This window comes from Ambystoma mexicanum, chromosome 1p (assembly GCF_040938575.1).
Source record: "Ambystoma mexicanum isolate Mex_15411 chromosome 1p, UKY_AmexF1_1, whole genome shotgun sequence".
NCBI lineage: Eukaryota > Metazoa > Chordata > Amphibia > Caudata > Ambystomatidae > Ambystoma > Ambystoma mexicanum.
Genome location: NC_090921.1, coordinates 39,180,736 through 39,197,213, shown reverse-complemented (window position 1 = coordinate 39,197,213; position 16,478 = coordinate 39,180,736). Strand labels below are relative to the sequence as shown.

Genomic DNA, 16,478 nt, shown 5'->3' with positions numbered 1-16,478 from the left:
CTAGGAATGCCTTACTATTATTTGATGGTCGTAGCTTTATCCCATCTTAGATTGAGTTTTAGATTAGGCGTTTTTCCAACCTGTAGAAGCAGTTTAATAAACACCCTTGGACTGTGATCACTTGTGTCTGCCTTTACTGTTGCCACCATGAGTTCCTCACAGTTTCCACAAATGGAAAATTGGATAGAAACCAATTGTCTCAGTTTGAAAGCCTCAAAAACAGAGTCGCTAATAATACCTGCACGACTATCTGCGACTTCCACTTTCAATGTCTCACAAGTAGTTCCATTTCACAAAGTAAACATCAAATTCCAGAAATCAGTACATACTTTGGGAGTCTATTTTGACTCTCATTTTCAAATGACCCAACATGTCAATAAAGAAGTTAGTTCTTCTAACTACTACCTGATACGGAGACAAATGAGGCCTTTTAACTCGGAGCATCACGCAGCAGCCATAGCTCCAGCAGCCATTAGTTCCAGAATTGACTACGGAAATGCATTATTGTTTGGAGCACCCCAATATGCGACAACTATTGTGACGAATCACAGGATTCTGTCACTTCTCCCCAAGGGGAGTCTTTCCTTGTGAATCTGGGGGGGTGAACCTGCTACGCAATACCCTCCCAAGGATTGAGGCAAGCCGACCTCACTGGGAAAGAATCCCCTTTGGGGACAAGGACTCCTATTCCAGTGAGGAACTCCCTAAACTCAAGATCATCATACCCTCTTTTACAAGATCTTGTGAAGGAAGACAGTAAGACCAAGCCCAGGTTTGTTATTGTCAACCAAGTATACCGTTAAGATCTCTAAGAGAAACTGGGACTTAGAGTCAGGGCACTCCCGTTTTCTTGAATGTTTACCATAACAACGGCTGTCCGTATAGTTAGTCCTTCATTTGTGTTGAGAACCGTTACTATGGTTACCTTAGAGACACTGGATCCATCACAAGACCTTCATTTGCTGTCGCAGACCCGACCCACAAGACACATATCCTTGCACAAAGGGTACGACTCGATTCTATACATTGATCGCGTCATTGCGATGTGTACACAATACAGCTATTTACCCTTATTATATCAGCTAGTGCTTTTTCACACGGTTTTGCAGCGCGTCACTTTAGTGTCCTACGCATTCTCCACGGTGACCATTCTGGAACTCGACCGTCCACGAGCTTCCCGTTTCTATGGACAGACCTGCAGTTTAAAGCCCATTCTCATACATTACAGGTAATCATTTAGACACACTTTTATGAATAATTAAAAATGTGCCTTTTAGAACCTTTTAGGAACTGAAAGAGTCACATCAGAATGAGCTTCTTTTTCAGGATGAAAAGCATATTTCTTTCATACATGGTTTTATAACCATTGTGACAACATGGGTAATTATGTTAAATGTTTGTATGTACAACACAACCGTAGTTAGACTATTCTCTTTACTTGCCATTTTCCGGTTACTTTCTCTATAGACACATTACCACAATGGGACCTCATGAGCCATACACTACTTTCAAGTGGAATTCCCTTGTTGTTTTAGGTAGTGCTCTCTATATTCTTTTTTTCACTTGACTCTATTCCATTAACAGTCACACCTTAACGAGGCATATGCTGCACATTTCTCACAATTAACAGAGCACACGGTGTACCATTTGGGTTTAGGGTTTCTTTCCTTTAATATTACTTTATTTCACATGGTTGGGAGTAATTCCTATACACATTTGCTTTATCTTGGCCCTATATCGCTTTTGTTTATAGTAATAAGATTGAGGCAACGTTTGATGGATGTTCTATTGGACGTTCAGTACTTTTAATTATGTTCATGCCCTGAAGATTGAAGTAAGTACTGATACATTGTCATCATTTGAAATTGCCTATACACTTGAAGAACATAGTTATACATTATACTGACAGACTGTCAATATTATAGCGCAGATGAAGGAAATGCGCCTGATGAAGGGAACCTGAATCCCGAAACGCGTTGTGCTGACGACTACAAATATAAAGTTAAACGCTTTTTCACATTGAATTTATGTTGAATTGTATTATTATTATTGTTACCACAGAGACACATTATTGAGTCCCATAGGCCGCCAGAGTACACAACTCATTAAGTTTAAAGCACTCATGATTGTATTTAAAGCTCTTTATTTGCAGCACAAATTCCGGTTGTACTCTGAGATCCAGCTACACCTCGACTGCAAGTATCATGACATGAAAGCGCTCTGGAGCAATGGGGCGATCTTATCACGTGCAGGCAGCCGAGCTCTGGAAGACTCTCCTAAAGGACCTCCACAGAAGAGCTTCCTCGTGACTTTGGGCTTCTTTTGCTGGTCGCTGGCACTCCCCAATGCTAAGGCCACAGCACAGCAGAGAGATGTGAAGAAGTGCCAGTGTTTATTTCTACTTCCGGGTGACATGGTCTCATTCACTTCCGGTGTCAATGAGGCTTCCCCGGATGTTTTTCCAGACGCTCGCGCGCTGCAGAGGAAATAGTATAGGTGAGCACGGTTCAGGGCACACGGTGCTGAGGCAGAGAAGCACGCGGTGCTGAGGCACGGAGGCACACGGGCCTAAAAAAGGGAGGCTGATTTTCAGACTAAAAACCACTGCCAGGTCAGAGGGGAAAATAAGCGCAACTCTCCTTCGAAACAAGCCCAAAACACGCGGCCTCCCATTCAAACAAGCGCAGGCCTAAAACACTGCGGATAGGCCTCAAAAGTCAGACACACAGCAACATACATAATATGTTAGAACAATAGGAATGTATTCCCAATTTTAATATTCTGACAATTAGTGTCTCTGTGAGTCTGTCTCCTCTCTGGCCCTTGGTGAGTTGCTCTCCTTTGGTCCTCAGCTCTGTGAGTCTGTCACAGTCTCCCCTCTGGTCCTTGGTGAGTTGCTCCCCTTTGGTCCTCAGCTCTGTGAGTCTGTCTCCCCTCTGGTCCTTGGTGAGTTGCTCCCCTTTGGTCCTCAGCTCTGTGAGTCTGTCTCCCCTCTGGCCCTTGGTGAGTTGCTCCCCTTTGGTCCTCAGCTCTGTGAGTCTGTCTCCCCTCTGGCCCTTGGTGAGTTGCTCTCCTTTGGTTCTCAGCTCTGTGAGTCTGTCACAGTCTCCCCTCTGGTCCTTGGTGAGTTGCTCTCCTTTGGTCCTCAGCTCTGTGAGTCTGTCTTCCCTCTGGTCCTTGGTGAGTTGCTCCCCTTTGGTCCTCAGCTCTGTGAGTCTGTCTCCCCTCTGGCCCTTGGTGAGTTGCTCCCCTTTGGTCCTCAGCTCTGTGAGTCTGTCTCCCCTCTGGCCCTTGGTGAGTTGCTCCCTTTTGGTCCTCAGCTCTGTGAGTCTGTCTCCCCTCTGGTCCTTGGTAAGTTGCTCCCCTTTGGTCCTCAGTCCTGTGAGTCTGTTTCCCATCTGGGCTTTGGCTCTCTTGTATAGCTGCCAGGGAGCCCCACATCACACATATGACATATGTGACAATGTGGGTCAGTCTCTGCATTTCCTTTTGAATGCTAGACTGACATTTTGGTCCTTCCCATTATAGGTATGCGCCTACAAGTACCAGCATGCACGTGAAAACCAAGGCCTGTATCCTGGTATCATGCATGCAAAGGGTCCATTGGGCAGCTTTGCCCTTGTGAGGTGCTCCTCTGACCTATCGTGCCTCTGGACCTTGATTGCATGGTGAGTCATTTTCCTCTGATCCAGGGCTCACTTGCAGAGATGCCAAATGTCATATGTGACAACGTAAGCCACTCTGTGCAGTTCTCGTTCAATGCTGGGTTTGGTATTTTTGTTCTTCCCACTATAAGTCTGGGCCTAAATGTACCAGAATGCAAAGGGAACGTCCTGGTCTGGCTCATGGTGTCACGCCTAACACACAACGTTTCAGAGCGCGACAAGGGAAGGGGAAAAGGGTAGAGCATAACAACGATGTGCAAGTGCATCGGAGAGGGGGTGACAGAAAGACATGGAAGGGGGGAGAAAAGGAGTATGTGGAGCAAGGAGAAAACCGATAAATAATAATAAATTAATGAATAATAAAGGCAACAAACAATGGTAGTGCAACCAGCAAGTGGCAAGTGCTGGGTTTAAGGCAGCAGACTGGGTAGGTCTGATAAGTGCAGGAAGGAAAGCGGGGGGACTGTATGGGTACAGATACAGACCCAGTAGAAGGGATGGCCCGGAGGCAGTGCACAAGGGTGGCAGGGTGAGCAGGTACCTGGGCCCGGAGGACAGAGGGTAGACAGGTGCACGGTGCCTCTGGTCTGTCACTTCTCTAATCGTTGACTGCCTGGTGAGTCACTCAACTGTGGTCAGTGGTAAAACAGACTCTGGTCATTGGCTCCCTTGTGAGTTGCATCTCTGGTAGCATCATGGCAGCTTGGGTTGTGGTTGTCTTTGCGGGTGCAAGTCCGTCTGCATTGTACCATAATACCAAGCTGTGATTTCTCATTTCTTTTGCTAAAAAATGGTTTCAATTATATGCAAATAATCCCATGTAAAATTCGGCAGTGCTAGATCAGTCCTCATTTTAACTTTGTATTCTGGGACCTCTTGCCCCACACTGTCTAAATAAAGAAAGCGATCTATCGGAGCGTATAACAACTGTTAAGAAAGATTACCTTTATGTGTAATTTTCCACCCATTTGTAAACCCCCCCTCAACTTTTTGCTGTTGTCTGACCATCCTAGCCTGACTTTTGCCAGTGGAGCCCAGCCTTCTGCTGCACTCCGCTGGGCTTTTGCTCATTTTGTTATGGGGAAAGTGGCATGGCCTTAAGACAGTCAGTACTGGGAGACTTTGTTTCCCTTAGTCTTTCACTTTGTTGCTATTCGTTAGTAACCTTTTATCAGTGCACAAAGTACCTTATGGTACAGGGCGCTGGGGTCCCTTTTTCATTTTCAAGGTCCGAGACAACCTCAAATGATTTTTTGGTGAATGTACAGATATGCCTTGGACAGAGCTGTTACTTTTTATGTGTTTTCAACTCTTTTCAATGGTCGAAAGGTCCAAACTGCGCTTACCGCGTTTGGCCCTGGACAGTGGTCAGTGCCTAAAATGGCCATGCCACAAGGTCCTTTGGCCATCTTGTCCCTTTGCCTTCCTCAGGTCGAGCAGACCCCCGCGCAAACTGAAGCTTTCGCAGTCTTCTGCATTCCTTTTCTATGTGCGCCCAGGATGTGGGCTTGAGCGGTCTAGGCTCAATACACTTCCTGGGTGGCAGGTTGTTTGGTCTGCTGGGATGACTGGGACCACCATGATCTGTGATTGGTCTTTGTCTGGGATGTCTGATGTGAGCAGATTTCCTATTGGTTTGTCTTCGTTTTGGCGTGAAGGAGATTTTGGATAAGAGAAGGTATCTTATCTTGGTTTTGTTATTATTGCTGAATAATTACTTTGTGTTTGACTTAAAAGGCCTTTAATAAATGTGGATATATATTTTTGATTTACACCTGAGTCATGTGTGGTGTTTACTGTGTGTGCTCGGCCTTTAATAAATGTGTATATATATTTTTGATTTACACCTGAGTCATGTGTGGTGTTTACTGTGTGTGCTCATTGTGGTCTTTCGATCACACGCACCCCTCCTGACACCTAGTCTGGACCGCTGCTAATGCTACTGTGATTGGTCTGGCTTGTCCAGAAGGTTACCCTTTTCCAAGAAACTAGGTTGGCCTTCTGAAACTCTGCCCACCAGAGTACAGAAATCCATCTTAACAACAATGCATGTTGGTTTGAGGCAGGGATGAACTTTAGCGCCCTGTCTTTTCAACCTATATGTCTCCGATGCTGGTGAATATTTGACGGATGCCGGGTTGATCGCCCCTAAGATTGGGCCCAATAAAGTGCAATGGTTGGCTTATGCTGACGACTTCCTATTATTTGATAACACAAAAGTCGGATTGCAATGACTTTTCGCAACCTTTTCCAAGTATGCAAAAGAGAACAGCTTACTAATTAATCCACAAAAAAACAGGATTCTGGCTATGTCTAGGGCAAGAAAATGAAATAGTGAGCTATGGTCCATAGAAATACTCCTATAAGCACCTTTTTGAGCTTTGTCGATCTGGGTTTTCACTTTGGTGTGCAGCCTGGTCTGAAGAATCTTCGTGAAATACTAGTGAATAAGTCAACAATTCTTATCAATCAAGGACTTTCACATCTGCACGTTTTCAGACCCTGTAGGCTTCCATGTTGTTCCTAATTAACTGTGAAAAGGACTGATTGGTGTCTGGCCATCGTCCCAGATAATGGTCATCACAGATGTGTTGTTGATGATTATTGTCCAATTACGGTTGAAGAAGCCGTCAACTGGAAGATTGAACCCATGACAGGCTCACGTTGGTAGAATATAACTAAGAAAAATCGAGAATGCAAAAATATACTTCAGTGCCCAGTTTACAATACAAAATATGCAGTACATTAATATGTTCACTATCAATTTACGTTACCATTAACACATACAGTGTCTAGACTCTATTCTTGGCATCTATTTAAACATTCATCCGTCCCATTTTTAATCCTGTAGCATACATCACACATGCCATCCTCACTCGCCTAAATATTACGTAGGGGTATACTTACATTATGTCTTGAGGTTCCATTCTCTCTGTGACGGATGACGAACCGCTTTGAATGACAGATCTTAGTAATAGAAACGTCATTTTCCTATGTCCGCATTCAATATAATGGGCCTCATCACGGGTTGGGCATAGCAGTATAAATACGGCGGTAATGCTATTACTGCTCCGCCCAATCCAGAGTTTTGGCAAAGGTCAGAGCACTCACCTCCAGCTTTGAGCTGGGGTGAATGTGCCGATTTTCTGCCCATTTTTTGCACATTTACCACATAGTATGGACTCATGAAAACATGGGGATTAACAGCATTGCCGCAACTTGTGATCCGTCGCTAATAGCAAAGTTGTGACCACACTCTTTCTGGGCGCAGACTTGCCTATACAGCGACAGGGCAATGCCTGAAACAAAAATGCAAATTGATCATGTGGGACAGTTTTTGGGGTCAAAGTGAGCCACTTTTTTTCTCAAAAAACATTCGAATACATTTCATGAAAACGGGCTTTTCCACCTTGACCCCACATGGGGTCCAGCCGCCAGGGTCAGCTCCTTTGTTGCCAGGCTGAGTCTGGGCACATGGGTGGACCCGGCGCTACCTTGGTGCAGTTGGCAAGCGTCCCGAGTTCCTGACACTAGAAGCAAGGTCTGAAAAAAATGGCCAAACCATCAACCTGGAAGCATCGACCATCAGGACAACCAGCCGACCTCCGGAATAGTGTAAAGGACTCTCCCAGATGAAAATAAATGTCTCTACCGCCATGGAACCCCTCCAGGCACTCTAGCCCCCTTTCCTTTGGGTAATTAGACCATGGGTACGTAGACTACCTGGGGTGGAACAGAAATCCCACAAGACCTCTGTTATTTAGCGTTCATTACTAATATTGTTATCCCGAAAACCTTACTCCATTTGCAGCCTGTGTCTTTTCTTGCTGAGGTCGCCTCTCCCGTTTCCGGCCTAATAGAAAATGGATAAATGGTGACTTGCATGTGGCCAAAAAACAGACCTTGAAACTATGGGAGGTGGCCCCACACTCGAACATTGCCGCTGGGTTCAGGATCTCCTTGTCCCTTCTGCATGGGATAGTGTCTTGAACTGTAGGAAGATTGCTCAAGAGGATTACAAACCTATCTTCACTACCTTCAATAAATGATATGCCAGATTTCTTCATGGGTGCGTTGTCAACTTGTGTGCACCATTTCTCCCTAACATTTCCTGTGTCATTGAAGTCTGTCAAGAGAGAACATATAGGCTGTTGGTGGGGATTTAATATTATTGACTGCAATAAGCTTTTTATTTCTTCCTGCATAGAGGTACACACCTGCCTTGGCTTCAGTGTAATTAGAACCTTACTATTGCCTGGAATTTGGAATGTGTTCACAATAAAACGTTGTTTTGAAAAGTCACAATATTACTGAAAAAAAACTTTCTAACTGCTTCCACAAATAAACCAAAAAATATATCGCACAGAAAAGACACATTCCAAAATAAAAAAATTCGCACAACAGGAAACATTCTACAATTCCACTGTGAAAAGAATATATAATTTCCGTGAATAATGCAGAGCATGCAATATGTGTCCACAAATGGTACAAACTAAAGGACCACAAAGGGAATGAAATACTTCCAATATGCCTTTTTCTCCAGTAACGCTCTTCTCTTTTGTGGCTCCTCTTCAATGTATTGGTGTCGGCGGAATAGGATGTTGGTGTTGGGGGTGTCACGGTATTAGTTTTATGATGGTACGATAACCTTCTTGCCAAATGACGGTATACCATGGTTATCGCGGTATAGCAGGTGTAGTTAACCAATCTTAACAAATATTTTCTAAAAGGTCATATACATTGTCAGATTTAGCATCACAAACAAAACCAGGCACCCAGGGCCAGAATTGGACTTTTCAACTTACTTTCCACTGAAATGCCATCCCTTGCTTCCACCAAACACAAACACGTGTGGAGGGGGGGGAGGGGCTGCTGCAACTGGCAAAGCAAACTGAATAGCTTTTCTTAAGTGCTCATTTTAGCTTTTAGCTCCCCCACTGGCTACTGGTGAAGATGAACATGTTGCCATCTTTATAACCTGCATGCCACAGATCAATGGAGGCTGATGGTAGTATAAGCTTGTGCGCATACACACACATGCACACGCACGCTCTCTTTACGTTACAGCCTTTAGTTTACTTGCGGGCCAAAAGAAGGTGTTCATGTAATCACAGAGATGTTACCCTTTGGTATGGCAGCAGGGAATACCCACAGAGATGAGTGAATTTCGCAGTGTGACTTATTGTATGTAAATTCAATGATAGAGCTAGGCAAATACCCCATTGTCTTATGTTTAGCTAACATTATCCATTATAAATATATATACCCCAAAGTAAACACTTTCCAATCTTGGAACTGTATTTATTCTTCCTATTGCTAACATATTGATTTTGTGTCGGGCACATGTGATTTATGGAATGGCATTAAAAACTGCTCCAACTGAAACTACTTGGCAGATGGCACATCCAACAGTGCAAGACCAAGACTGTGCAGCACTTGCTTACTGCAGCCTTTCCAAATTAGATAGAAAAGCGCACTTAACGGTATGAAAGGTATACCGGTATAAACAATGTGACGGTTATTATTGTTCAATTGAGTGGTTCACGGTATCTTTAACGGTATACCGTTATACCGTTACATCCCTAGTCGGTGTGTCCTCTCTTGTTTGGTTTGGCATCTTTCTCTAATGGTTTCCAGTTGCTCAGGACTCATACTCTCTCTGAAGTTGCTGTGAGCTTCTCTTGGTCTGGAGCGTCTCCCACTGTTGCGCGTTCCTCACCCTCCAGCTGATTCTCTCCTTCTTGGTTGCACTGTATTTAGGTTCCTCCCTGAACGGAGGAGGAGATTCCATTGGTTCGATGTTTCAAAAAAAGACAGTAACGGGTACAGGCCAGAAACCAAGCCATCCACTTTAGGGGCCCTGGTCGTTTCCATGGTCAGTTCCCATATAGCCCATAAGTGTCTGGGACCTTGCAATGGGGAGGTGAAAGGGAATCCCTACTTGGACATTCCTTTTCCCCATAGGGTGGGCTCAGCCCCCAGTGGGGACCCCACTGGCACTGTCCCCTAGGAGGGTATTGCATATTAGGCTCATCTCCCTAGTCCCAAAGAGGGTGCCCCCCCCCTTGGGGAGGAGGGACACATTCCCTGGATTTGTCACAGTACGTACATGCATTATTTAAGGCGACTAATTGTTGGTATTCATTGAAAGGATACGCCTAGAAAAGAGGGGTCATGGGAAGAGGACATAACATAGCATTTGGATATATTTACTCTGCACGGTGGTTATAAACATTCTTTTCAATTTTTCCTCTTTCTAGACGCCTGCAACCTGGACAATCAACGGGAAAAGAAAAGATATAATTGTCTTACTTACCGGGGACCTCCAAGCACAAAACAAAACAATCAGGTAATCTGATTGGGATTACAAGATTACCTAAAGTGTTAATATAAAGTAACGTTTTTTTTCACACAAGAACATTGGTAAGAAAAATAAACATTTTTTGTAATAGTTATTTAAAGTACAGTAAATGTGCCAACTACCGTAAACCCTAGACAGAAGAACACCCTTTCTCTGTGTGGGGTGCCTGTCCCTAGGAAGGCGGTGGTGGATCGCCTATCTAATAGAGATAGAGAAGAGAACTATCCCTGTATCTACAATGTATGCTGGTATTATATTGGAAACTGAGTAGGAGCCGTCTCTGAAGTTGCACAGTCCCACTTTTAAGTCTGTTGCAACCAGTTCGTACCACCAAGAGCAACACCACCAGGCAGAACAGTTTTAACTACACTGCTACAATATCCAAGCCAAGTCACCTTTCCCCTAGATCATCTGGAAAAGCAACTATACAAACCTGGATCCCCTGGTGCCCTGACCAGCTCTCACAGCCTGGAGCCTCTACAACAAAGACAAGCTCTCGCAGCCTGAAGCCTCTGCAAGCCTGACCAGCTCACGCAGCCTGGAGCCTCTGCAAGCCGGACTGGCTCTCGCAGCCTGGAGCCTCTGCAGGCCGCACCAGCTCTGGCAGCCTGGAGCCTTTGCAGGCCGCACCAGCTCTGGCAGCCTGGAGCCTCTGCAGGCCAGACCAGCTCTCGCAGCCTGGAGCCTCTGAAAGCCAGACGAGCTCTCGCATCCTGGAGCCTCTGAAAGCCAGACCAGCTCTCGCAGCCTGGAGCCTCTGAAAGCCAGACCAGCTCTCGCAGCCTGGAGCCTCTGCAAACCAGACCAGCTCTCGCAGACAGCAGCCTCTGTCAGGACCCTGACCCCCAAAACTATGAAACACATGAAGCAATCGGCTTGCTAGCAAGTAAAGGCAATATTCTGGCGGCATCCAGCAGGAACGCAGGTGCTTGTATGATCCATAAATCTGTGTCTGCTGTATCTGAAGTCCCTAAAATGGCCCTCTTGGCTACACTACAGCGCCTGGAAGGAAAAATAGATCACTTGCAGAGTACAATGGAGGGCATGCCCGTTACGGTTACAGAGCTCATGAAGCAAATCTGGCTAACAAGGGCCGAGGACAACTTGAAGGATAATGCAGTATCTGTGGAGATTCGGAGTCCAGTCTCAAGCAGGGACAGTAATGTCAGCACATTTCCAAGAGAGATGAGCCTATTTCTTCAACCAGGATTTCATCATGTACCAGGACAGCAACAGGACCAGTGTGTACAACCAGGCATGACCACTGGGCAGGACCAACACATTCTGTGTGCACAAACTGTGTGCACTGATGAGCACAGCCAACAACAGGACCAGTGGATGCAACCAGTCTTCCCCAATGGAGATGACCAGCAACACAACCAGTGCATTAAAGAAATGTTCCCTGATGAACAGAACCTCGATTTGAGCCCCAAGCTCGAACTACTCTGTCCTGATGACCAGGAGCAAGAAGAGACGCAACTACGTCAGAGCATGATTTCTGATGAAACGAGTCAAGAACTGAACTGCAAACTTGAACTATTGGGCGCTGATGAGCTGATAGGCATCTCTGGTCAGTACTACGAACCAGACCCAGTGGTACCACTTTGTTGTGATGTAGATGAAGACGACCAGCTAGAACCAGGGTCTCCTGATGGTCCAGTCGCAGGTCAGGAGCACAATTCCCGACCACTGTGTCCTACTGGGCATTGTTCACCTGATGCGTTGCCCTCCCTGGGATCAGATACTCTTCCTGTAGATGAAGCCGTCTTCACAAACTCACTGGTGAGAACAAATGCAGAATCCAGCGTTCTGAAAGCCGCCCAAGGTGTGTATGTTTTATCAATTGTTATGCATTTGTAGTTTGGGATTTTATGTAGTGCAAATCTACCTGGGAAGCAGCAGAGCCCTGCACATGTCAGTATTTATTCATTCTTAGTTTGTAGGGGAGACACCCACAATGTAAGAACAGTTGTCCTTTTTTTAAAAAAAATAGACATATGCATTGGAAAGATGTAGCCACAATCATTTAAATGTACCAAATAATGTAATGTAAATGGTCAACTTTTTTACTGCTGAACTATGCACATGAACACCCGTGTCAACATAATGAATCATCTGAGCAGCTCTCGGGGTCCGTCTGTGAAGCTAATGATTAATATGTGTGGCTAGAAGGCTCTTTTGTGAAGCCTTCCATTAACTTAAGATGGTGACTCAAGGGGAGGCAGAGTTTAGAGTTTACATTTTAAGTGCATCATATTGGGGGTCATTATGAACCTGGTGGTAGCGCTGCCGGCGGAGTCATTTTTCTACCGGCACCCGGCTTCTGGCACTTACTGGGGCATTCTGGCCCTGGCAGATCCGGTAATTCCCCGAAGTCCGGTGCCGGTAATGATTAGTTCCGATTCCCATTTGAGCCCCATAGGGCTCAGTGGGAATGTGGAGGAGGGTAGCACCGGCACTGTTAATAACGGTCCCGGTGCTACTGTCATGTTCTGCAAGTGGGTGCCGGTCCATCAGACCTGCGGGAAAGTAAGGCAAGCGCTCGCAGAACTCATAGTATGGTGGTACGGTAGCAACTGTGCTGGGAGCTTACCGGCACCGTTGTTACTGTACCGCCATACTTGGAATGAGGCCCATTGTCTTTAAAGCTTCTGTGCTAAAACCCAGAGCTGCCTACCATTTGAGGAACCCAGACGTTTATCCAGGTTATCACGAAGGCGGTTGAGCAGGATGGCATGGTTGACCGTGTCAAAGGCGGAAGAGATATCGAGTAAGATGAGGGCAGAAGGGATGTTATAGTCAAGGTTGAAGAGCAGGGCTTCATGGATGTTCGGGAGAGCAGTTTCCATGCTACTCGCAGCTCTGAAGCCAGAATGATGGTCATGGAGACAACCAAAAGAGTCAGTGTTGAGGTTAAGCTGGGAGATGGCTAGCTTTTCCAGGAGTTTGCCCAGGAAAGTGATAGAAATCGGCGATAGTTAGCCAGGAAAGAGGGGTCGGCTGTGGGTTTTTTGAGAAGTGAGTGTACAAGAGAGTGCTTTAGAGGGGAGGGGAAGGCTCCAGAGGCAAAGTAATGGTTACAGAAGTTGGGCAGAGTCAGAGCAAGGGTGTCAGTGTGGTCTTTGATGGTTTTGGACAAACAGGGAAGAATTTGTTTGACAAGAGTTTCATAGATCGGTCTTGTCTGGAAATCTTGTTGGGGAGAATAGAGGAAAAGATGAGAAGGAGGGAGGAGAAGCGGCTGCAGGGGGGCCAGAGGAGTCAGAGAGAGAGAGAGAGGGTGGAGGAGGAGGAGAGGACAAGAGGGTGGTCAAGATGTCCTGGGTTTTTGAGATGAAATGAGTGGCCAGGGCCATGCAAAGAGCCTGGGAGGCGATAAGAGAGGTAGAGACTGCAGCAGGGTTGGCCAGCTCCTTGCAGATTTTAAATTGTTCGGCCGAGTTGTTAGATGTGGCAGAAACGTGTGCTTGGATATGGGCTCTCTTCTTAGTGCAGACAAGGAGCCAGTATTGCCTTTGCAGCAGGCGGCAGCCATTTTTTCATAGGATGCACAAGAAGCCTGCCATTTCCTCTCAGCCACCCTACACTTGTGTTCTTGGGTGGCTAGGTCAGAGTCGTAACAAGAAATGCACTTGGCTTTGGGCTTCAAGCGGATCCTCATGACAGGGGCAAGAACATCAAGAGTATCCGAGATAGCGGAATAGAGCGTGGAAAGGGCTCTGTCAGAATATGTGTCAGCCGGAGGAGGAGGGGGAGAGAAAGTGGTAGCGGAAGCCTCAACTGACACATGCTTCATGGGTCGGATGATTGTGAAGGTAGGTGGAAATGTTGGAATTGGCATGGCCTGAGGGGTAGCGAGGAAGAGATGGGAGGAAAGGAGAGAGTGATCACTCCAGGAGAGAAATGTGATGAAAGGGATAGAGAGGTGAGGTCTGAAGAGATCAGAGCATCCAGAGTGTGTCCTGCAGAGTGAGTCGGGCCAGAGGGGAGAATAGAAAGCGAGAGAGTCGCAGAGGTCAAAACATTGTCTGGATGAGGGACAGGAAGCATCCAGTTGCACACAAATCCATCCTGACCAGTGTTTGGAGCATATATTGTAGCAATAGTAATCAGGGTCCCACCGAAGATGCCTTTTAATGCAATAAAAAGTCCCTCCTTATCTTTGATCACCTTTTGCACTTCTATCCCCGCTCACTCCCTTAACCATCAACCCAACCCTTCCATTTTAATCAATGCCGTTGCACTGCATAAGAGCAAATACGCACTCTGCTCAAGTCCTTCAAAAGTAAATAGGCCTCTTCAAAAGGCAACCACCTCGGGTATTGTGGTTGGCAACATAAAGTCCACCTTCTTTCTTTTGGCCGTGACAACTTCCTTCAATATCTTTGGGTACCTGATAAAATATAAAACGATAGAGCTGAAAAGCCGGCCCTTCTTAGCCGGTAAGGTGCTCAGCATGTTCAACGCTCGCTGCTGTGATCTGCATGTCGCAGGTTCGAATCCCGGTAAGGGCAACGCGACCTTTCATCCTTCCAAGGTCGATAAATGAGTACTAACTTTAGTTGGGATGATTAATGTATCTAAGTATGTTCTATGTACAGCGCTTAAGCGCAATCGCTATCTAAATAACAAATCAATTCCTAGCTCACATTGACGCTGGGGAATTCTCCCACCCACTCCCAAACAACAACATAAACCAAAAATAGAACAATAGAAATGTAAATCTTCAGGGATCCGTTCATTGAACCCAAATCAGTCTCTGAGTATACTATATCGCAGATAGACCGGCAACAATCCCTCAACATAGCAGGGCATCAAAATCCCTAAAAGTGGATTCACTTTGCGCCCTTAATGCACCCCCAGCCCAGCCTTGCTATGTTCTTCAATTCCCCCATCACCAATTCCCCAGCCCCTCAACCTCAACCCTCAAAACCCTCTTGATGATATCCATGATCCATCTCCCTATCAATACATTAAGGAAGGCATGGTATCAAAGCAAGACAGACGCAAGTGATCACAGTTCAAGGGTGTTTATTTAACTGTTAATCTGGAAACGCTGTGTCAGAGGAAATATTGCTGCTTTGTTATCCGAGACCTCTGTTATCACTTTAAAGGCTAGTTGAACGGCCACGGAGGAAATGCAAGGTTAAAAGCAGAACGTATCCACCCATGTGGCGTTAAGCCCGCTGTGGAGTCAAGGGCGTTTTGTGGCTGTTGGGCTGTTTGGCAAGTGGCAGAGTGGAAACTAGCCCGCTGGTAATTTAACACAGAATTAGAAACACACTCTTGAGCCCGACCACGTACGGAGAGTCACCGCCTTGTATGTTTGAAAAATACTCGGAAGTAAGTTTGCAGTTTGGTACTTCTGAAAGAGTCCATCTGGCTGGGGGGAGAGTCGGATTTAGGCAGCTCCTTGCGCTGTCGGGCGTGCCCTGCCTTGACTGTCCCCCTTCTTTTCTCTGGAATTACACTTCGTAGGCTGCACACTGCTACGGACTGTGTTTGGTACTGTTATTGAAGGGGAGATTATTGCTCTGCAAACAGCATTGTATAACGACCTTTAGGTTGGCGTCTGCTCGTTATGGTGTAAACGAGCATTATAAGTGCTCTTAATTGAATACACTATTGTTTGTCAAATTTTGGAACTGTGTATGCTACATTTATAATTAATTAAAAATCTGTTCCTGGAATCCAGACAACAGGTGATTGGAGGTTACGAGGATTCTCTCCCTCCTCGGTAGGACTAACAAGTGATTCTATTGGATGAATGTTTTGAACACTCACATTGTGGATTTAATGGTGCCAGTTGGATTATATATATCGATTGCTCTCTTCCACACGGTGGTTGCGAAGGAGTCCCCCCCCATCCTGTGCTTATTGTATTGATATTTTATACTTAAATGTACCTTATGGACATATAGACCCTGTGTCTACACTCTGTATATTGTTCCTTCTCTCCTGCTAATACACAGACCCTTTGTGATTTATATACCATTGTTGTGTAGGTCAGTGAAAGCTAGAAATCCGGTGATTGGAGGCTGCGAGGGAACCTCTCCTCCATTGGTGGGATTAATAAACATCCCTAGTAGATGTATGCTTCTTATTACCTACATTGTAGAATAGAGGGTGTTAGTTGCATTGTCTATATTTATTGCATCATTTCGGACGGGTGGCTTCTCCCCTGTGAAGGTGTAATGTTATTTGGTATTTATCTGTATACCCTTACGGTTACATCGTTCTTTTCTGTTGATATTTTGCACATTGCACTTTACCTTTGTGGTCACATAGATCCCAGGGGCTTGTAAAGCATTGTAGTGTAATTACATTGGGACAAAGAAGTGGATACTTCTGTGGCTTCAACTCTTCTTGATCCCCTTGTGTAATAGATAGGATTAGTATTTAAGGAGAGTAATATGGGATTGAATTTGCAGTCAAGAAAAGGCAAGGGAAAT

The 16,478-nt window shown here is 45.6% G+C and overlaps 1 protein-coding gene across 1 annotated transcript in view; it reads left to right on the top strand.

Moving 5' to 3' along the window:
- Positions 1-2,433: 2,433 nt before the first annotated feature.
- The window catches only part of LOC138565596 (zinc finger protein 271-like), an 81,548-nt gene continuing 67,503 nt past the window's right edge, over positions 2,434-16,478 (top strand). The window contains exons 1-2 of the mRNA XM_069642991.1: positions 2,434-2,496; positions 9,926-11,851. Of these exons, the coding sequence (XP_069499092.1) occupies positions 10,960-11,851 (892 nt within the window). The 5' untranslated portion in view covers positions 2,434-2,496; positions 9,926-10,959. The remainder of the gene's footprint in view (positions 2,497-9,925; positions 11,852-16,478) is intronic.